The sequence below is a fragment of the Apus apus genome, chromosome 6 (assembly GCF_020740795.1).
Source record: "Apus apus isolate bApuApu2 chromosome 6, bApuApu2.pri.cur, whole genome shotgun sequence".
Taxonomy (NCBI): Eukaryota; Metazoa; Chordata; class Aves; order Apodiformes; family Apodidae; genus Apus; species Apus apus.
Window position 1 is genome coordinate 27,879,744 of NC_067287.1, and position 23,092 is coordinate 27,902,835.

General features: G+C 42.8%; 1 protein-coding gene across 3 annotated transcripts in view; it reads right to left on the minus strand.

Annotated features, from left to right (window-relative positions):
• The window catches only part of BMPR2 (bone morphogenetic protein receptor type 2), a 108,579-nt gene extending 99,136 nt beyond the window's left edge, over positions 1–9,443 (minus strand). For all 3 annotated transcript variants that reach the window (XM_051622845.1, XM_051622844.1, XM_051622846.1), the window contains exon 1: positions 8,693–9,443. In XM_051622845.1, coding sequence (XP_051478805.1) covers positions 8,693–8,768 — 76 coding nt within the window. In that variant the 5' untranslated portion in view covers positions 8,769–9,443. The remainder of the gene's footprint in view (positions 1–8,692) is intronic.
• Between the last annotated feature and the right edge of the window lie 13,649 nt (positions 9,444–23,092).

A 23,092-nucleotide genomic window follows, 5' to 3' on the forward strand; every position in this document is an offset into this window, starting at 1 on the left:
ACCTCCACATTTTTTAAATTAATTTGCTGTGTTTGTCATTTTTGGACTTCATATTCATGTGTCCAAAGGACACATCTTCAATTTTAAGTAGAGTTATGTAGTCTGCATAAAGATAAGTAAAATAATTGTTAGAATTTTGTTTTGCACACATTCTATTGCACTGCTTCTTAAAATGACGGAAGCTAAACTTGCTGACAGCTTCATTAATGGTACTAATCCCCTGACAGGAAACAATAAAAGCAAAAAAAGTCTCTCTATTTGCCCTTTAAGATATTTCCAAGTTTGTACTGAAGATTGCAGGGAAAAATATTTACTAGCTTTTAAATTCTTAGCTAAAACATTTATAAACAACTGTGGCCAAATACTTGTGCTCTGCTGCAACTGCATTAACTACTACAGACTAAAATTAACTAAAATTTAATTAGGCCAGATTCACCTTGGTATAACTAAAAAGCAAAATTATTTAACAGGTGCTGGTAGAATCTTGATGTAATTAATAAGTGTAAAGTTTACCAGTCACACAAAGCAAGCTGTTCATAAGGACTTTTTGATAATTAAGAACACCAAGCAAACAGCTAATTTGCTAATATTGAAATATTAGGTTAGCAGTGAAGCAGATTAATATGCTTGAATTTTGGTAACATACTGAGTATGTAAGGATATATACACATACAGACACACATTTATACATGTATTCCAAGTCATCTTCAGTGTGTCTATGCAACACACTCCAGAATTGAAGATTTCCATGTGTTCTATATAAAAAAAGTTTACACATACATCCAAATCCTGCTCCAGTTGGAATGAGAAACTATTTACCCTATTGTTTCCTCACCTTTTTCCCCCTCATTTAGATTTGTGGAGCTGCTCATCCCAGACTGCAAAGGAGAGTAAGAATAGCACAGAACACTGGAACAAGTTCTTCCACTTCTCAGCCGAGCCCTGCTCCAATACCAGCAGCAAGCCCTGTGAGACAGGAGTGTGCGCCCTGACCCAAAGCCTGTCTCCACTTAAAGCTGGCACAGCCAGGCATCTGTGGCTATTTCAATCGTGGCAGCTGCTCCTGCTACAGGTCCCTGGCCTGGGCCATTAGAGCTAGAAATAAAGGAAAGTAACTTTAAACGTGCAAATTTAAGAAACCGACACTGTGGTGGCATCCAGACGAACTTCAATACAGGGTTTCTTTTATCCTCTTCTGATTGCAACTGAAATTATTTTAATACATTGTCTTGGGCTAAGTGCTTGCTATGCATATATATGGCAGTGTCACAGTCTGACTAAAAAGATAGCTGCTACAATTTTCCTACTAAAATCTTAAGTTCTCTTTAGCTTATATATATCTTTCATATATATCATTCATTTCTCAGACAGCTAAGTATAGTGAAACTTTATATTTAAGAATTGGTAATAATATAAAAAACTAATCTTCAGCTAAGAAGGTCTCTTGTCTGCAAATAAATATAGAAAAATAATTTTTAGCATCTATGTTTTAAACAAATAAAAGGACTGACAAAGTTCACTGCATATAGCACATATCTAAACAGCGTACAGTATGTCTGCACCAAGATTTCTGTAACCCAGATAATACAGGGACACAAAGCCCCCAGCTAGACCAGCTTTCCTGACTTCTCTCCGAAGGACAACACCAGAAGGAAGGATTAACTTTAAATACGTCAGCAACAAACTAAGAACATCAGAACCACGCCCTCACGAACAACAGCAATCCCTTTTGAGCAGTGGACAATTAAACATAGCCTTGTAAGATAATTTATTTAATACAATTATTACTTTAGAAAAGAGCTGAATAGTGACATTAGCCATTATTTTTCTTAATATAAGTTTGTCAAGTATAACAAATTTCAGAATAGCACAGTATTGTGGATTAGCTGAAATTCTTAGAAAAACCCAATTAAGGTTCTCAAACATGGATGGTCTAGGAGTTTTGTAAACAAGTAGCTGTACCCATGCTGCTCTGGTTGCAGAAATAAAACATTTTTTTTTAACAGATACCAAGCCAAACTGATTAAGTCTGATATGGCAAAAGCAAGAGCAGTAGAGCATGTTTAGTCAGTTGTTGTCACTGAACTCTGTTAAAGCTTCTCACACCAGGTGAACCTGACCTTTGTGACTTATGCAAAGGAAAACGTACCTCACACCAAGAATGACAAGCTTGAGAGATGACACTACCAACGCCCAATACTTTGACATTAAGTGCTACAATCTCTAATGTATAAATTAAGGAGCCCAAATAACATACATGATATACAATTACACTTTCAGTCATCCCATTAAAAAAAAAAAACAACAAACAACCAAGCAGCCTATTACCCGTATTTTCTTACACCCATCCTGCTTACAACTGCAGACAGAAAAAGCATATAGAATAAAACAAGGAGCATAAGTGTAGTACCAGCCTTTGGATAAACATAACAGTAAGAGCTGCAGAGCACCCCTGCTAGCACTATCTTAGCCTGCTTGCCAGTACCAGTCAGTGGAGTAGCTCACTATACCACTAGCTGTGTCATTGTCTGCCATTTACTCCCACCCAGGTCACAGGACATGCTTTTGCATCTCTCCTGTTTAATACAAATAATAAAAATTTTTTTCATTCACTTCACAGGTTCAAGCAAGTATAATACACAACAAAAACATTCAAAAGGACTGCAGGAAAAGTGCAAATTACAGCACTGTTGAAAAAAAGATTGTAGAGAGGTTTAATGTCTGAGATATCTGAACTAACGCTAAGTGTATACACAGCATAGTAAATTAAATCCAGTTTTTAAAGCATGAAAAACAATGCATACCATAAACTACAAGTTACTCATACACATTGTGAAGCTGTAAATAGATGATAGCCATCCAGTACAGAGATTTGGGCATTGTTTTGGAAGTTCAGTTTAAAAAACCTCCTACTACATTGTCTCAGAAACACAAGTTGTTCCACAAGCAGCAGACTAATTGCCTGTAAACATGCCCTTTCTCCCACACTTCTTACCCAATTCCCATCCCTCCCACAAAAGGGATCCTCAGTTCTCCCCCAGATCTCCTACAGCACACTGAGTGAACAGAAGACAAGAAACACTGTGCTTAGTCCAGAGTATGCACCAACACACTTGCCAGCATCCCTGCACTGAGTGGGCAGATAGTTTTAAGCTAAGAGATCTACCTGGGCTGAGTTCTGCTCCACTTTCCCCTTGGGAAACCTCTTACCTTGTAATTGTCATTCTTAATTTTCATGAAAACAGTAGCAAATTAATCTCTTCACACTTTCAGCATCTTTCACATATGGATGAAATTGGCCACAGAGTTCAAAACAAAAAATGTGATTTGATGCAAACCCAAGAAGACAATTGACCAAACTGACGCATATCAATGACTTGGAATAAAATGCCATCACCACCCAAAACCCTGGTGGTTTCCAAACTTATGAGACTGAGGGAAGGGGAGAAGGGTAAAGGCATAATCTAAATTACTAGGTCTCTCATTAATTCTCGTAAGAGAGAGCACAAATCTTTAAAACTGCTACCTACAACTACACTTTCTTGCTTTTCTTTCCCAGCACAAAACCTTCAGCACACAACTGCAGACGTTTGTTCTTTAAACAAGTCTGACAAACATAAGACACCATCTCTGGTTGTCTACTATGCCTTGGTCCTGATCCCACCACAAGCCAGCTTGAATCCTTCATCCCTTCAAATCTTTGCTGTCCTGCCAGCCTTTCCTCCTCCTGGTCACACATCCAGATTCACTTCTGGTATCAGACTCCACTCCCAGCTCTGCAATTAACAGACCCCTTGAGTCAGGAAGGCACCATCATGAATCAAAATTTTAGGAAGAATGTACATTTTTTAAAAATGCAAAAATTTTAAAACATTGATAGTAACTCAAACTTCCTCTTACTAAGTACTGTAGCAAAGTTATAAAAAACTCTGCTTGAACATATGAACTTAGAAGACTGATGTTTTCAGGCAACTGCCTGTATGCATAGACCATGCTGTACCTTCAGATCTATTAACACATACTAATTAAGGCACATCTTAAACAATCTTGCATTAGAATATACAGGGGGAGGGAGAGAACTACTACTGCTGCATTATCTAAAACATTATCATTAAGCACTGTGACAGGACAGGCTATCTAAACAGGCTGTGAGATGCCTTTTTGCTGGAAATTTCAGAGATGTTAGAGAAACATTATTATCAGTACTTATGAAACCAGACCCTGGAGGAAACAGAAGTCACTTCCAGCCTTACACTTCTGTGAATTTATGTTTCAGAGAAAGAAATAAAGAAAAACAACAACGAAAACAGACCAGCATTTCAATATCCAACCTGATTTTCTGTTTTGGAGAACAGCTCTTTTATTTCACTTATTTTTAAATTCAAAATCAAGCAGTGAGCAATTCCACTAAGTCTACAAGCTTAATTAAATTAATATTTAAAACTGCATGCAAGCTATGTACACATCCTTGTCCTACCTGATATAAAGCATCACCAGTGTTTTATTCAGGGCATAAACATTTTGTTCCAAATGAAATTTTACACACTGCTTGCCCACAGGCCTGGCTGGGACAGTTAGACTGTTGTCAGAAAATGACAGCACATGTTAATGGCACAGCTAGACTGAGTCCAAACACAATATAACTCCAGTGACAGTAAGACACGCACTCTGTTGTTAAGAATAAAACATTTCTGAAGAACATACCAACTTTCTCATCCCTCTACTGAGAAAGGCATGGGAAGGTGGTATCTGCCAAGGAAACAATGCTACTGACTATAGACACTACTGAGAAACACTTAATGCAATATAAAAAGGCAGGGCAAACAACAAAGTACAAGTCAACAAATTATTTTTTAGAGAAGTTCACAGTATGTGCTAGAAAGATGTCATCAAAACAACCACATATACAAAGTTCACCAGAAGAATAATTGTAAGAAATAGTTACACTTCCCTCTTAGACCAGTATGAGGTGAGGTTTGTTTTCATTCATCAGAGAAGGATAGGCAGAAAATTTAGCCAACCTTTTACACGTGGCTCCTTTGAGGGTAAAACCATTCATACGGAAGTGAGGTATCTCTGTAACATCTCAAGGCTTGAAATTTGGGCTCTTTGGCCAGGTTCATAGAGGCTGATTTACCTAATGGAAAAAAGGCTCTTCTCAGCAGGGTAAATGGCTGTGTGAAGAATTCTGTGCTTTCACAGCTACACTATTTCTTTATACAACTAGACAGTTAATAAAGCCCTAGTGCAGCATACAGGCTGCACATGTATGTGTGGTTATCCATCAAGCATACCAGTCATGCTCCTCAAGAAAACAGTCTGTTTCCATCTGCTAGGCTAATATTTCTGAGACAGCTTCCAAGTCAAACAGAAAAATTAGTTTAATTTTTCGATTACTTCTGAATGAGCCATAAACAATGGGTGTAGCTTTACTAAAGAAGAAGAAATTGGGGTGCAGATAGGTTTAAAAAAAAACCTGTTTGATATGGAGGATACATGGAGTCACTTACTAATTCAAAACACTGAATTAGAAGAACTGATTTGAATAGCTGAAGGAGGTTTTTCCTCATGTCATACAATGAATATTTCAAACAAATTATGTTGAGACACTAAAGTAACTGGCAAGACAGAATTGGATAAAGATGCTTCTGTTTACTCATTTTAATGAACAAAGTTGATCATTAAAACAGAATACTTCAGTCTCTATCCAATTCCATTCACACTGAAAATTTTGCAGCCCTGTTGAGCCACATAGATACAGTCTTATGGAAAGATTCTCAAAGATAAAAGGGTAGTTTGTTTGCCTTAATTTTCACTTTATACTTTCCATAAATAATTTACTTCAGACAATGGAATGCTGTCTACCCTGGATATGTATAAACAAGGAAAAGTGGTTCAGCATTGCATATCACAGAAGGCAAGCAACTGAAACAAAGAAAGATTTTATCTTTAATATCAGGTACATATGGACACACAAAATTCTTTAGTAACATTAGGGACAAGCTCAAAGGTTCACCATTCACGTCTTCAGGCACAACACTCAAGATTAACACTTCCAAATTCTCTAAAATATAAGGGCATATAAATAGAACTCAAAGTTCTAAAAAAAATATTTAAAAAGGGGCATTTCAAGTAATTTGAGAAATAAAGGACAAAGTGCCACAAATATTTTTTTAACCCCTCAAATTATTACCCAAGACTAGTATTGGTAAAATGTCCTTACATTTCTCCTTACAAGGACTAGTATCTAATTTAAATACAGAGTTAATAGATACCTGTTAAGATCTGGATTTCATGGAGGAAGCCAGTAATGTTTTCCCCCTAATAATCAGCAAATAATTCTGAATCTCAAGCTAGTTCTTTATTATATCTTCAATTACAAAGGTGAAGGAAGAATAACTTTCTTTCTTCATTCACATTCCAGATTATGAGCTAATCTGTTATCTACAGCCCCACTGTAATATTTTTTTGCTGTTGCTGTCTTCTTTATGCATCTTTACATCCTTCCTGCCCAGACTAAGCCCAGGTCTTAGTGGAGCTCTCCCCAGGGAGGTCCAGATATTCTCCTCCAGGCAGAAATTCACAAACTTGTTAAGAAAATACTTTCCCTCTGCTGTAATGATTTTGAATTAATAAACACTCAACTCTATACACTGCTAAGATGTAGTATCCATTCACTAATCAGAAGAATGAGCAGTTTTTTAAAGCATTTTCACTCTGATGGAAATGTAGACTTCATACACTGGGGGAGGGGAAGAGAAGAAAGAGTGTTGGCTCTTTCATGAACATAAAAGGGCAGAATTACACATTAGTGTAGCTTCCCCATGTATAGCCTTTTTTTTTTTTTTCTGAAATGCCATGTAAACTTAAGATCAACCATAAGTTACTTTAACTAAAGCTCAAATCATCTTTGTAATTCCTTTTACAGAGGATTATGACCAGGGTTTTTTTAAATATGGATCGTTAAAATTTCGCAATTAAGAAATAAATCACAATGGGAAAATACATTCGTATTCACGAAACAACCAAACAAGCTGGCATTGTTAATACCCTTTTAACAAGGCAAAACCAGAACTGAAATACCAGGAGTGCTGTTCCCAGGTCAAGATTGAGGCAAACTAGCAAAGTCGTGCAAATGGACTCATACCACACCTGCCCAGCCCTTGACCTGGTTCAAATCCATGCTCACTCTTTCAGTAACCTTTCTCCTTCATGAGGGCAGAGAAGTTATCAACTCACTGAAGTTTTCACAAAGGAGAAAAAAGCCTACACTTCTTTAAAATTATAGCTGAAAGAAAAGTTGAGATGCTGGGCATTCTTGATTCACATGTGCTTTAATACCAAGATTTTTGACCTTCAGAAGTTCTCTCCAGAAAAAAGGAAAAACACTCCAGAAACTACCACAGAGAGATGCTGCAGGCATCAATCTAAATAATGGCAGTCAAAGGTCAGGATGATATAGGCAACATCAATCTTTTAATTTACATATCTTCCTGAAAGAGACCTCTTAAAAGCAGAAGTGAGAAAATCAGGGACTACCATCAGAGCAACTACGAAACTGCCTAAACATGTATAATTTACAGGATTTTCCTAATAATAATACCAAGTATCTTCCTTCAACTTTGACAAATATTAAAAATTTCAGACCTCACTGAAATGCAATATGGAAACTATCATCAGCTTGTTAGGTTATCTTAGCAAAATACAGCAATTTTCTTACAAGGATTCATTTATGAATTATACACATCAGATTACAAAATCACATTAAAAAAACAAGCACCTTAAATTGGATCCTCATTAGTAAAAAGACACCGAAGTTCCAAGAGTCTTCCAAAACTGCTGGAAAATGCATACTGCAAGAACTGGTATTAATACCTAACAAAGCTGGGTAACACTCAGGCGGCCCTAACATGCTCATCCCTCACTGACAGAAAACCAAAGGATGCCAGAACAACACACACCTCTTTCAGTATCACAGCCAAACATCCTGCATTTCTGACACTGAGCTTCTGAGCAAAATTAAAAATAGGCCGAGTGTCCAAAAATACGAATAAGGATGCTCTCAACATATATACTTCCAACTTCTTAAGAGTACTCTTCAAGATCTTTCAGCATTCTTCAACAGTGTTTTGTGTTACTGTTCTACAGTCACGAGTGACAACAGAAATAGCTACATTTCTGCTCCAGATTACCTCCTACAAAAAAAAATTAAGTATATATATACATTACAGTAAGTCTGTTATAAAACTGCAGCACACGTTTAAGGCCCCTAAAAGGACTGATGCTGATAAAATTAAAAATGGCTGTGCCCAAAGATCCCACAGCAAAACAGGCACAGTTCTGCTGACGATTAAAATATATATTAAAAATTCCTGCGTTACCTTACTAAGGGCGAGGTATGCAAAACAAAAAAGATTATATATTTTTCCAAAATTGAAATAAGTTATTAGACAAGAGAAGCAGATCTAGGCAAAGCATACATTTTGAATGCAGGTCGAGTTCATTTACACAATAAAGCAGATTTTATTCTCCGAGACGCCTAAAGTATCGGGATTTCAAAACTTTTATCAGGCTTCGCTACTGAAACAGATGCATATCACTTTTTAAGGAGACACAAATCCAAATGCCAGCGGACCCCACCTCCCTTGCCTCTGCCAAAATGGCTAGTTCGTTACACCCACTGGCTACTTACCAGCCGCAGTGCTGAGCAGCAGGGTGGCACTGGAGAGCAGGAGCACCAGCACAAGGTGCTGCAGTGAGGCAGTCATACCTGGGGACGCCAAGGAGAAGGCAGGACGAGGAAAAAATTAAAATTAAAAAAAAAAAAAGGATATAAAAAAACCCCAACAACAACAACAAAAAAAAAAAGCCCGACAAGAGGGATTTCCTCCTTCTTTCACGCAGCCTTCCTCAACTCTCTGGGTTTACAATCCCGTCTGGAAGGGCAAATGGCAGATGAGAGGAGCCGTCTTCGCTCTTACTCCATTACAGCCGCCTGCCTTCATCTCTCGGGAGCCGGCACCGCTCCGCGGGCACCGGGCAAGCGCCTGCTCCAGCCTCTCCGCCCCGGGACATCTCCCCCCGCCGAGGGACGGCGGCACGCTCCTGACTGAGCCGGGAACCGAGTTTATTTCCCACGCAGCTTCACGATATCGAAGAAACAGCCGGGGTGAGAAGGAAACATATCCAGGCGCGATCCCGCGTCTGCAGCAATGTCAGTCAGCGCTGCCGCAGGCTGACGGAGCACGGAGAACAAGCTCTACGGGCTGCGGGCTGAGCCGCCTCCCGTCCCGGTGAAGGTCTCTTTCTTCTCCTGGCTGCCTCACGCCCCCGGGTAGGCGGCGGCGGCGATCCCCTCAGTCTCTCGACGGCGAGGAGCGGCCACCGCTGCTCTCAGGGCAAGGGCTGCGGCTGCATCTCGGCCCATCTGTCTCCCCCGCCGGGCGGGCTCCACCGTGCACCCCCGGCCACCCGCCCCCCACCACAGAAACGACACCCCCCCCGGGCACCCCGACAGAGGTGGGGCCCGGTGCGCGGGGCGGCGGGAGGCGAGGCCCCTCCTCAGCGGCGAGGGCAGCCGGCTCCTCTCCGCGGCTGAGAGAACGGCGGAGGCCCTTCCCCGCGCCGGGGGAAGGCGCTCCCCCTCCTCCGCCTACCCTCCCAGAGTTTCCACAGCGCTCGGCAGTCCCCGGCCCGGCCTAGCCTCCTCCCTTCGGTCTCCGCTCGCTGCTGGGGGCCGAGCGAGACGCAGCTCGCCCGGGAACCGGCTCAGCCCCTCTGCGCCGGGCTCGCTGCCGAGGGGCCGTTCCGCCTCCTTCCCGTGCCCGCCGCGGGCAGGAGCCGAGGCCGCAGGTCCCACCGCCGCGGCTCGCGCCCCCTCCCGCCCGCCGGCACCAACGGCCGCCCCGGCTCCAGACACAAAGGGCCTCGCTCCAACCGCCAGCCCGGGCGCCCGGCCCGCGCGCCGCGCCACGCCCCCGCCGGGCCCCGCCCCTCACCATCGAGGTGGGCCTCCAGGTAGCTAGATGGGCAGGCGGCGGCGCGCGCCGCCATGTTGAGCGAGGGGCGGCGGCAGGAGCGTGTGAGGCGGGCCCGGGCCGCGGCCCCCCTGCCACGGCCGGGGTCCCACAAGCCTTCCCGCGAAGGCCCGAGAGAGCCCATCAGCAGGGGAGCGTGAGCTCGAGTCACAAACCCGCACTGAACAACAAAAAAATATTGTGCCGGCTCTGAGATTGCATCGGCTTTGAACACCATGGCCTCCCTCTCACAAACCTCAAAGCCTCTGCCCTGTCCTCTGCTGCTGTCAGTGTCTGTGTCGAGTTCTGCAAGCACTGACAATGCTACCTACTCATCTTTCCCTGAGCGAGCCCAGGCAAGTCCACCCAGCTCAGACAGCTTCAACCACCTGACACTCCCAGCAAAACCATTATCTGCCTCTTAAATTGAGATTTTATTATTTCAAAACAAAGTTAAAGTCAACCTGCTGAGCTGCTCGTATGCTTCAACCTTTGCTACATTGCACGGGACCAAAGAGATAATTGAGGCCAGCAACTGATGGAAGAGCTGTGACTGGACTGTGGTGTCTGATAATTCTGGCCTAGCAAGGCTCTTTTAAACTAGTTTTACTGGGTGTCGTGTAGAAAAAGGTTCTGAAAAACATCCTACACACAGAAGGCACCTTCATATCCAGGCTTCTCCAAGGGGTCAACTGTGGGAAATGCTTCCCTGTGCCTAAATTCCTACACTAGTTTCAGGAATGGGGTACAAGGAGTACAAGTTCAAAAATCCATTTCCATGCTTCAAAATATTACATGCTACTGCAGAAAATGGTGTAGTTTCAAATCAGAGTTACAATTTTAATTATAATAAAAGGCTTCTGTATAACTCCATTCCATAACAGACAAAAGAGATGGAATCCAATTCTTGTATCATCCAGATTATTATTAAATGAATTCTAATAGGATTTTTATAATTGTGATGCTTCATCCAGAAACATAGTTTGACATTCCTAGGGTCAAACTGAACTTACGTGGTAGATTGTTACAATATCTATACTTCCAGTCTATGCAGATCTAACATGCATATCAATAAGAGACAATAAAATACAGAATCTCACTTCGTAATTTGTATTGCCACTTTCCAGAACTACAACCACATGTTAACCACAGTATCCTTCCTGTTATTTGTGGCATGTGAACTGTCAAGAAATAACCTTTAGAACCAAAAAAGAAAACTCAAAAAAACAACCCAACAACAAACAAAATAATTTTACCTCCAGGAGACCAAAAACCCCAAAATCCAGTGTTTTTTTCTGGTTCAGCAAAGACACCAAACTATGCAACATACCTTCTGCCCAGCTGTACCTACCAATAAAAGAAGGGCAATCTACTTTGTTCACAGCAAACAGGAAGTCAGCTGTGTGGGTTGCACAGCACTTTCACTGTTCAGATGGTAAGAAGAAAATGACTGTAAGTGTTCGTGATGTGTATCAAAACCTGCTCAGCCTGCAGTAAATGACAGAAGTCTCACTTGTTTTAATGGTTCTAGTGTTGTCTTGTTTATTAGTACTGGAGTTCCTCTTCACAATAAATTGTACAAAACAGATATTCTGCCTCAAAACTTTTTATTTTTTTTTCTCTCCACAAAATGGGTTGTATTTTTGTTCTGTAATTTCCTAGAAAGAAGGAACAAGACATGCTATTTTTATTATTTCCTCTCAGTTTCACAAAAAAACAGCCCCTGATCAAGAAAACACCCTTGTGAAGGCCACGGGGCTGCGAATCTGCTTTGCCTGAGCTTTTATCAGGTCCTTGGACTAATCTTCCAGACTTGCAATCCTAGGAGTTTGCAAAACTTTCTCCTCTCTCCTGATCTATTTTGAATTCTGCAGAAGTCTATCTCCTCCAGAACCAGGCCCCTCACAGGCCACTGTGGTCACAAAGGGCCCCCAGCTGTGCCCTGCTGCCAGGCTGGAGCTGCTGCACCCCTTTCTCTGGAGCAGCAGGGCCAAGGAGGGGCTGACCCGACTTCACCACACAGATGTAGGAAGTAATCGCTGCTGTCTAAGCACAGAAGCAGCTTCCTTTTCCCACGGTGGTGAGAGGAAACCAGAGACCTAAACTGTCACACTGGGGCTCACTCATTGTTATGTGATTGAACAAGAATACATTTATAATTCTTTGTGATACTGTTTTCTCTGTAAGCTAGGATTTTGCTAGCCTAATATTCAGAAATGTCAAGTAAGACTGACAGAAAAATACTCAGGATAATGAAAACTTGAAGAACTGAAGCACAGTAAATCCATGGTGTGGATTCAGGTAAGGGTAGGGAGAGACAAGAAAAAATGCGTAACACTTAACAAGAAAGAAAAATACTTAAAGAAAATACACTGACCAAAGCACTGTATTTCTACCAGGAAGAATTTCACCCAATGAAACAACGATATCTAACTTAATTAACAGAGACAAGACTGTTAAAAACTAGAACCATGAGAAAAGACCTTACAAAGTAGATACCCTTTTACAAATGTGTTCTTGCAGGCGGGGCAAGGCTGCACCAGGAGGGCTGTTCCAGGGTGTTGGGTAGGGAGGGCAGTGGCACACGCACGGGCTGCCCGGCACTGTAGCGAGGCCCTGAGGTCAGAGAGACATCTCGGATGTTTCAGACTGATGCAGATGCAAACACGTTGATATCGCTTGCAAATTCAATGCTGTACATAAGTGAAATTAAACTTGTCCTTGTTAGTAGAATCTCCTTTAAACAACACTGATTTTTAATAACCTGGAATATAGAAAACTATGGAATACTGTCTTGGAAGCATGAAAAATCAGTGGAAAATAAAATGAGAAGAATGAAGCAAAGCAAAATGAACTACCAAACAATAGCTTGAGCCTGTTTCGTTTTAGAAACTGTAATTTTCAGGCACTTTAAAAATACTTCTCAGGATAGGTTCACTGTTACCCAAGAGATTTTTAGCACTGACGCAACATAACTGTTATCATTGTTAGGACTCAGGGGACTGTTCTTTTTGACAGGGCCTTTCATGAAGTCAACAATTTCGTTTAAAATAAGCCATAAATTACATTTGGCTGCCCATCAACTTGGCCAGACCATTCTCTCAGTGTTGTCATAAGTGTTGGGGAAAAAGGATAGCAATGTGGCCTAACGTTTAGCTTTAAGGGGATATTTTGTTCCTAATTTAAAAACAAAGCATCCACATAGCATTGACTCTGAAGCATAAACATACATTAAAACTGCAGTCAAGATGCTCACAGACTTTCCTACAAATAAACACCCCCATTCTGGATCCTAAGTAATAGCTTAATGATTGATTTGGTACAGGTCTCCTTACTAAATTAGGGATCTGTTAACAAGATCATAACCCCAGTCTCACCTCCTATAACAGTATGTGTAGAGAGAGGTGATTTCTGATAGCAAGGATTCAAGCCTTACATAGCTCTCTAGATTATTATTAACATCCTGAATTTTAGCCAGGACAAACTGAAAAGACAATACTGTTTACTTACAGTCTGCTGAGTTAGCAGCTAGAGCTTCACCCAGTGCAGCCAAACAAGTAATCACACACAGATGTTGTTACCCTCAGAAGTATTGAGTTACTTATTTTTATGTTGATTTTAACATTAGTGCCCAATCCAGGGTGTCACACAGAGGCAACACACCCTCCATGAGTCCTCTTGGAGTTAAGAGGTCAGGTTAGTAAGGGTAGCAGTAGGAAAACCATAGTTACAGAGAAATGGGCACATGATATGCAGGAGGAAAAATGGTGAATCCTCTGGGGACTTCAGAAGCAACTGAGACCCCTAAGTACCTTTTCTTCAGCATGGACACATTTTCCTGGGAATTGGGAAAGACACTCTGCCCTTCAGAGCCTTCCCACAACCTACCAGCATCACTTTCACCTGGTCTGAATTATTGTCAGTTTCCACTCCTTTCCCAGGGCTTGGCTTCCTCTTGGGAAAACCAATTCCACAAAAGAGACACCAAGCCATGACTGAAGCCCTGGAAAAGTCCTTTGTGGAAGAAAGTCACTTTCCTTCTGTTCTTTCGTACAGGCAGAAAAAGCCCTGTCCATGATGATCAGTCTGCCCTGCCAAGATGCAAGGCTGGCAAAACCTCCTGTGGCATCACACACCAGAGCAGGCACACACTTGTGGTTCCACCAACAGCCTCAAGGAAATGGTAAATGGAAATCCCTGCCTCAGAGGGAATTAATTTCCCCTGTAGTCCAGTGCCAGACATTACTTTCAGCCTTTAGACTAATAAAATTCCATCTGAAGGCTGTTGCAACTTATTTTTTCTTTGTCTCTGAAGCACAGAAAAGAGCACCAGCTTCTGAGCCTTTGAAAAAAAGAAAAAAATACTTGCCAGTATGAACTAGTAAGTTTTCTGACCTGGGTTTTTCTAATTCTACCATGCTGCTGTGTAATCAACTGCAAGATGAACTATTCTCTGCAACGACATCAGGACAGTGTTTGACATCATTTGTCGCAGCTTTGCTTATCTTTTGGTGGGAGACTTAACACAAAAATTAATCACACAATTCTTCTGTCAGTTCCTGGAAAAAAATTTGAAATTATTTATTATATTGATATTATTTATCTGGTCTCACACTCCCTGGTTTTGGTATAGTGATTTGCTATGGGTCGTCCATAATTGCATGATCAAAGATGCAGGGTGCAAGCCTGGAAAAGGAAGAAAGTGGGCATGGGACAGGTAAGCCCTTGCTCCTCAAGAAGGAAGAGGAAGGTCCATGTTATGGGATAAACACACATAGGGAATATTTTGTATCTAAAAGGATTAGTAGTGAAATAGTCAATAAGCATTTTTCTGTTTCAAAATACACAATATTTCCCTGTGATAATGAACTACCAACAAGATTCAGAGCAGTTGCTGCCTTGTTTTAGAGATAACACTGCTTAGTCTATGGAAACTATCTCCGTTTTGGGGGTGGAGGTGAGATAAACTTTCAAGCTAGCTGAGATGCACCTCCCACTTTGAACTAAGCCTGAAATTGTATTTTAAAGGCCCTTTACTGCTTGCCTGAATCTCTTTGCTTGTTTTTCACAACATAAAATGGGAAATTTGCTGCAGGGTGTTTATCAGTTCAAAACATCACTTATTCATTAAATCTAACAATGGACTTAGTCAGAAGTAGAGATGTAATAATGAGTTGTGTTGGAATCATCATCTGGTCTGTAGCAGAGGGTATGTCATTGCCACAGACCTGCAGGGTTTCGTTCCTGAGAGCTCTTTGAGCCTTCTCACGCTCACAACAGGTGGCTGGGAACAGAACTCATGGCAGCTCCAACACACTCGCCTCCTACTCTTACCTTCCTTTTTCCTTCTGGTTTAGGGGTGGGTTTTTTGGATGTTGTTGTTTGGGTTCTTTTTAATCATTTGCTACACAAGCTATTTGGAAGTGCAAGCCACATTGGTTTTCAAAAGCCACCTTTTGATTTTTATTCTTTAATTTCTCACAGACAATTAGACCTAGAAGTATTTCTCTAATCAGCACAATACTTCCAGAAGAAAGCTAATAAAAATGGCCTTTGAAAACAAAATTAAACCCTCTGATAAAGCCTTGGTGGACCTACACTCAATTTGCCAAGACAAATTGATGTCTGGAGGAAACAGCCTGCATGCATGCTCATTCCTCATTGCGCCTTGAACTTCAAGCCAGTTGACAAGTGTCAGACATTCATCTAAAGGAGAGAAGCAGTGTCTACAAAATTCAGTTGTTCCTTGCTATTTTAAATTACATATTTTAATGGCAAACTGGCCATGCACGTAACCACTCCCCAAACATCTTGAGTGGTGGCAGTGGTGGCACCACTTGCCCCTGGATGGTATCAGGCCTTGGAGGTGTGAAGCCTTGGTGTTCCTCCATTCCCCAGAGAACATACTGTAACCCTAAAAGAGCTCTGATATATTCCTTACTGTCTGCCAAGCCTAGATGGCTGCTGGGGATGGTGCCACAGACAGGGTTGCATTTGTCCCCTAACTTTTTTGATCCTTTCTTTGGCAGCTCTTTTGCAGCTGTGGTTCTTCTCTGAGGCTGCTGTTTTGTGCAGTTACTTGATGTAACAGGGCACATGTCCCATTCTCTCCATGTCTTTCAGGAGCTGCAGTGCAGCCCTTGGCCTCTGCTGTTACCTAGATTCTTTGTCTCTCCCTGTTTCCTTTCCTATGACTCAGTAGCAGCATCAAGGGAACAGCTTTGGCTCAGGCTTCTTACAACAGTTCCCCTTTGCAATTAGAAGGGATATGAACTCAGCAGCAGAGCTTTTTCAGGTTGTCTTCTCTTGCAAAGGCAAAAAACAGCGGAAACAGCATTAGACCTGAAGCATTTTTAAACTTGGGGCTTCCTGCCACTACAAGCATGATGGCAGAGGGCTGGCATCTCTCACAGCTAGGGCTTCCAGGGCAAGGTGCTGCTCTGAGCATGCCTGCTCAGCACTCCTCTCATGCATGTGGCCAGCGCCAGGAACATCACCTGAAGAAAGATCAGAATAAAATTATTACCCTTTACTACTCTAAATAGGAGATTTCTACCCCCTATGCTTCTGCCTGCAACATGATGTCTGTCGCCTGACAATTTTGAAACTTATTTTGATCTGTGAAGAATGTTCCTTCAGATCCAACAATGAGTCAGTATCTCTGTATGGCCTGCTATGCCTCTCATGAATCAATTGTGAAAAATAAACCCAACTAACTGCTTCCTCAAAACATCCATCAAGAATCCCCTTGTTGAAGTGATACAGGCCAGACCACTGACTCCAGCCACCAGCACTGCCCTGGGCCGCTCTGGCATGTGGCCAGCATTGAGAGCACAGTCACTCCCCATGCTATCTTCTGTCATTTGAAAGTGCAGAGATCCAAAAATCTTTGACTTGCAAACAAGAACCAGGCCTCCAGAGGCCACTTCCAGACTTGCCCTCAACTTCCCCCTCAACTGGGGTCCTTGGGAAAGGTGTGGGGAAAAGCGGGGCACATGGTCCCCTCAGCCACCCCAGCATGCAGAAGACACCAGCACCGGCTGAGGTAACCAAGTGCAGGTGCCTGGCACCTTGCAGAGCCAGAGCTGGGCTTCACTCCATAGCTGCCCTGGTCCATCAGCCAGGCCCAAACAGGTGCAGACACAGTGATGGGACAAAAGGGTGGCAGCAACATTTTGTAAGGGACAGAAAACTGCAGGCAGCTGCACTGACACAGCTGCACTTAAGATACAATGGGAAAAGGCTCAAAAGTTTCTCTGCACCCACCTGAAGGAGCAGGTCACTGAGGCAGACCAGCAGATAATCCTCTGCTCAGAAAGAAGCAGCAAGTTCTGTATTTCACTCAGCCAAAAGATGTAAAGCAAATTTCTCCTGCCCTCCACTAGCATTCAGACCTCCCCTGCGTGTTTTGTTGATGAAATCTCTCACCCCAATTTGGGAGATAGTTGTGATTGCTAAACATGCTCTGCCTTGCTACCAGAAGAGCTCCCGACCTTGTTCTGTCTTCTTCTTGCTGTTTGGCAAATACTTATCAGTGCTCACAGTGACCTCCAGCCAGCTGGGCAGAAAGCTTTGGAGCCAAACATGTGCACAAATAATTCCAGGGGCAGCTGTTACTACTGTATTATCTCCTCCTGTGGCTTCTACAGATAGAAACAGTTAGTATGTGTTGCAGTTTGCAGTCCCTTTCCCTTTAGTAGATGAAAGAGCATCTTCCTTCAGCTCAGGGCCATGAAACCTATCTCAACAATGGGGGCCTTCAGTCTGGTATCAGCTCATGTTGCCAAATGTATCCTACCCTCGGATGGAACAGCGCCCAAAACAGCCCAAGCCAGAGAAAACAGACCTGCCATCTTTTGATGAGAAGGTCACCATTTAATCACCCTTCCCAAATTAAATGAAACAGAGGCCACTCAGTGCATATCCAAACATAGCACCCCTTCTCTTCAACTCCTCCAGCCTCACACAGCTCAGACACAAGGTATATTTTTCACCCTGACACACAGAGGTCCAAGCCTGATCAGACTTCATTCAACCTGAAGAGGAGCAATGACTTGCTTCCAGAAAATGAGACTATTATGGCTAGAGACTATTATGAAAGGCTGTGTGAAGCTGAGACCAGATGTGTGCTCTCTTCACTCCAACTGTTGCTTAGAGCAAAGCCCTGGTTTGTTTTGGTTTTGAAACAAAACAGAGGACTGACAGGAATCAGGCCTCCCCCTGTAACAAGAATTTTTTTTCTGATGTTTTTCTGCACTGGCGTTACAGAAGTGTAGCTGGGCTGCAAGCACACGTCCATCAGTGGTGCTGCAGTGGCCATCAACCGCCTGCCAGGGCATAGCAGCCCTCAGAGGGTGGACACCCTTATGTGATAGCATGGAAGTAAATGGTGATGCTGTCCCATTTACGTTCAGCTCCAGGAATCAGCTCATTGTCATTGGGACTCTTATTTTCAGTAGGATACTCTGTACCATACCTTGGAAACCAGTGATTTCATGGTGATGATAATTCTTTGCCTTTATGGCAAAACTTTAATCAGAGAATCTCAAAGCAACTTGCCAGCAAGAATGTGCACAAGCTCACACTGTGTCTGTGAGATAAGGGAAGGATGGAATAGATTAAAAGCACACGGCAGCTCTGTCAGATGAAGGAAAAATAAGATATATCTGTTTGAAACTCTACAGGGTTTTTTAGAGAGGCAGCCTGGAAGGCTGCCAAGATGCTGAAATTGCCACCCTTACACAACCACGAATACCATGGAAACCAGCTGGAGACCAACAGGCAGGAAAGGAGATCAGCAGGAAAATGGCTTTCCACAAAATGTTGCCAGGCTAGGACACTCCTGTTCTCTGGACTGAGGGAGAAGTACGTGCCCAACCACCAGTGCTGCTGCTGGTGGGAGCAGGGTGTCAAGAAGTCTTTTCTAAGCCTGAACTAATGTTGCTTTCCTGGTGGTGGCTGGTGGATGACAGCAGATATTGGGATGCTGAAGACTGCTGCATGATGTCAGCTGTAGTATGGAGGTAATGGAAAGCCCTAGTGCCAGCTAAAGCTTCAACACGTGCTGAGAAGTGCAGGAAGATTAAAGAAAGTTGACACCTTAATGAGAGAAGGGAAGGAATATGCACACAAGCTCCTGCATGCCCTGTCTGGTGAGGAACAATGAAGAGGCATGAAATGCTCAACAGTAATGGTCAGTTTTCCCCTGTGGAATACCAAGAAAGCTCAGATAAGGGATCACTTAAGCTGAGCAAAAGTAAGGAAAGAAGCCTGGAAAACAAAACCAAAAATAACAAATGAAACTGAGTGTAACAGGAATAACAAAAATAAACAAACCCAGAAAAGAGGTAGGAGAGGAATGAATGTACTGTTATTCTGTCAAGTACACTATGCACATATTAAACTATCAAGTAAGCTCAGAGAAATACCCAGCCTCCCAACAGAGCAAGGACACCTGCATGTTACCAAACAGCACACACCCCTTAGAAAGTCATAGTCTTGCTAAGCCAAGTCAGGAGGAATCCAAGCATAAAACAGCTGTACTTATTCAAACTGTTGCTAAGAGTAACAGGCGCATCTTTTAAGTGGGGTATGGGGTGACCCTGGAGATACACATCCAGAGCCAGACTTGGAAAAAAAATAGCCCAGTGAGTGGAAATGAGGCAAGTAGAGAGAGAGCTCTCCTTTGTCTCTCAGCAGCTAAAGGATGCAGAGGTGACCTGCTACAGATCTGAGCTGGAATGGAGCTCGGGGGAGAGGGGAGTATCTTACAGAAAAGCAAAGGGGACTGAAATACCACAGCAGCAGTGGAGCACACTTTCTGCCATGCAAGAATGCACAAAACCAATGGGTCTTCCAGTAACTGCAGGGGGGGTTGGAAGGGATGGGAGGGCTGCCACAGCGAGCCCTGATAAGGCTGTCTAGGAACAGGCAAGGGCTGCACAGCCAGCAAAGAACTGCACTCACAGCCCAAGAAACAGGCCTGGAGGAGGGCGAGAACAACAGGATAACATCAGGCATTTCTCACGCAGCTGAAGGACCGCCGCTGGTCATCAGGAGACAAGTGCAGATGGGAGACTTTGAAGCAGTGCCAGAAAAAACAAACTACAGTCAGGGTCAAGGAACATGGGATTCAACTCCTAGTTGTCAGCAGTTGTGGTGTATACATTGCTGAAAACAGATTCAGTGCCAGGAAAATCCAACTCCCAGCATGAAAAAAATAACTTAAGAATGACAATGAGAGAAGCCAAAGTAACTGTGACTGTGAATTAGTGATTACATAAAAGCTTTTATCTTAACATTATGTTAGGCCAAATTCTGAAATCATTTTTTCAGCCAGAATGCTCCCTTGAGACCCTGTGATTTGGCCACAAATTGCAACATCTTAAAAAAGGGGAAAAAAAAAGTATCTTCATTTTAAGCTCCCTGATTACTACACAGCAGGCAACACTCTTAACTTCCCATCACTTTTTCAGGAGGTAGCTGAAGTTCTCTACCTTATGCCATCATCCGTCTGTGCAGCATAGGACAAGAATTACACCTTGATTGATGGTGATGGGTGAAGCCTCAATGTCTACTTAGAGCCAGATACCTGCTCCCCACTGCTTGCTTTTTGTGTAAGATGACTGGGGGGGTTGGTTGGGATGTTCCCATTGCTGGCAGCTCATTTCATATGATGTTTTAAAAAACTGCCAAGGGCCAGTGTCTCTGCAGGCTCCCTCTAGCAACTGGAACTTCAGTGGGTCACTGCCAGCATGGCATCCCAGCCCTGCTGGATCACCAGCCAAAGCAAACCCAGGGTCTGTGCAGCATCTCAACTAGCATAAGAAAATTATGGAAGACTGGAAAGGTTAAAATAAGTACATTGAACAGGATCAGGAGTGGTTTAACTTCCTTTTAGAAATGTGGGGCTTTCGTATTAGGACTCTGTGCCCGTGGAGATTTCATGTCAAAATGGAATTGCCTAATTAATATTAAATACTTAGAAGTTCACAGTTGAAAGTGGCCTGAGATTACAGATAAAGAAAATCACTTCTTCACCACTTCTGTTCTTGCTTCTTTATGACACATTAATTAATCTTGAAGGACTTTAATACTCACCTTTATAGATGTTTCTGCTTTTCACATCAGACAGTAAACTTTCCTGTCTTGTCTGTCCATGAAGACTCCAAGTTACAAAAGACATGGCAGGATTACGCCATCAAAATTACATCACATGCGAGCCATGACGTGACTAATCCCCACGGAAATAGGGAAGACCAAGACATGCAGTCTGTGAGGTGGGTAGGTGCGGAGCCAGACAGCTTCCTTCAGCTTGTAGGCACATGAAAAGCACATCCTCTCCAGGTGGGCAAGGTTCTTCTCTGGCACCTTATTCCTCAAGTCCCTTCATAGGGACAGTGGCACAGGTCCTGCAGACACACTGGGGTTCACCTCACCCTGGTTCCTCACACATGTACAGGCAGCATAGCTCACGGTAAGGGAGTTATTCCCAGCAGAAATACTGGATTTTGTTTATTTGCTTTCATAAGTATGTTCATGGGGAAAAATCCTCCTCTACATCATTGCTTTTCCCTGTGACCTTTAAAAGACAAGCAAAGCTGCCTTCTATGTAAACCACACAGCCAAAAATACGTAAAAGAGCACCCAGACTCCTTTGTCCATCTTAGAGAAGCAGTTATCAGAGGACAACATCACCAAGCATACCTCTCTCTCCTGTAGGCATCATCTTGTCATGATTCACAGAGGTCAGCTGAAGGGCACTTCTAAAGCATGTCTATACAATGCGATGATGGAGCTGTGTCAAATCCAACACCCAGGTGCTCCATTTCAGATTAAGGACACTAATTTTTGCTTTGCAGAACGAATCTTGCCAAAAACATGTATGAAGTTGGCCGAAACCCTTTTCTGGCACAGAGCACAGGTGGGTTGTGCAGGATCTCACAAAGGTCAGCATGGACCCCTGCCTGTTCTGCAGCTGCAGAAACCCCCAGGGTTGTTGGAGGGTGGCTGGTGAGGGGAAAGGCCATGTTCAGGTCAATGCTCATTCTCCCTCTTCCTCCTCCCTTCTTCCAAGCCATCCCTTCAGCACACCAGACCTTGGCCTTAAATGCAATTCTTCGGGGAGCAACAGCAGTGGTTTTGGTGGCTCTGCAATTAGCTCACTGGCAGGATCTTGCCCACCCTCTGTGAAGAGGCAGAGGCAGCACTCCTCACCAACTTCATTAATTTAGGGAAAGGTGGTGGCAGGAAATTGCTGTTTCAAGGCACTTGTCCTAGGAGGACAGTGTTTCCTACACTTTCTGCCATTGAGCTAACAGCACAGAGATCAGAAATGAGACAGCTATAAGAAAATGAAGCAAAACTTCCACCTGTTACAGGCATGAAACAACTACAGTCAGAAAAAACAGCTCTCTGCAGCAATTTCTAAAGATCAGGGTTTCACAAGGGGGATGGTGATCAGCAGCTGACTGCCAAAGGAAACCCAGATGTTTGGTTACATATTGGGCAAATTTGATTGAGAAATCAGAAAAATTAATAAGCACAGATTCTGTTATTCTATATTTAGACTTTTTTTGTACATTAAAAATGCACTCAAGAGTTCTATTTTGTAGTTTTGACCTCAACAAATGTGAATTGTTCAATTGTCAGTATTAGAGTTATGAGCTCCAATGATTTATTGCTAACATCATACTAGCTGGTATTTTTGACAGCCTGTAGACTCATTAATTGTGGATAATTAATGTTTCAGCTCCTATCAGCATAAGTTTCTAAGCTTTACACTAAAATAAAGGAAAATAAGCCATAAAACTGTATATAACAGGAGCCAGCAAATGCCCAAAAGCTGCTACTTGTAAAACAGTTGTCAATTTTTCTGTTGATCATGTGGTATAGGACATAACACTTGGTATTTCCTGAATGCCTGGAGCTACTTTTAGATTGTGCCCTAGATTGTACCTTCTGATTGCACAGGTACATTTGGACCAAGCTGTTATATCATGGGCTTTGGTACCCATAGTGCCTGTGCTTGTGACTCACTGCAACACCACAAGGCACTGGAGAAGCCACCTCCACCA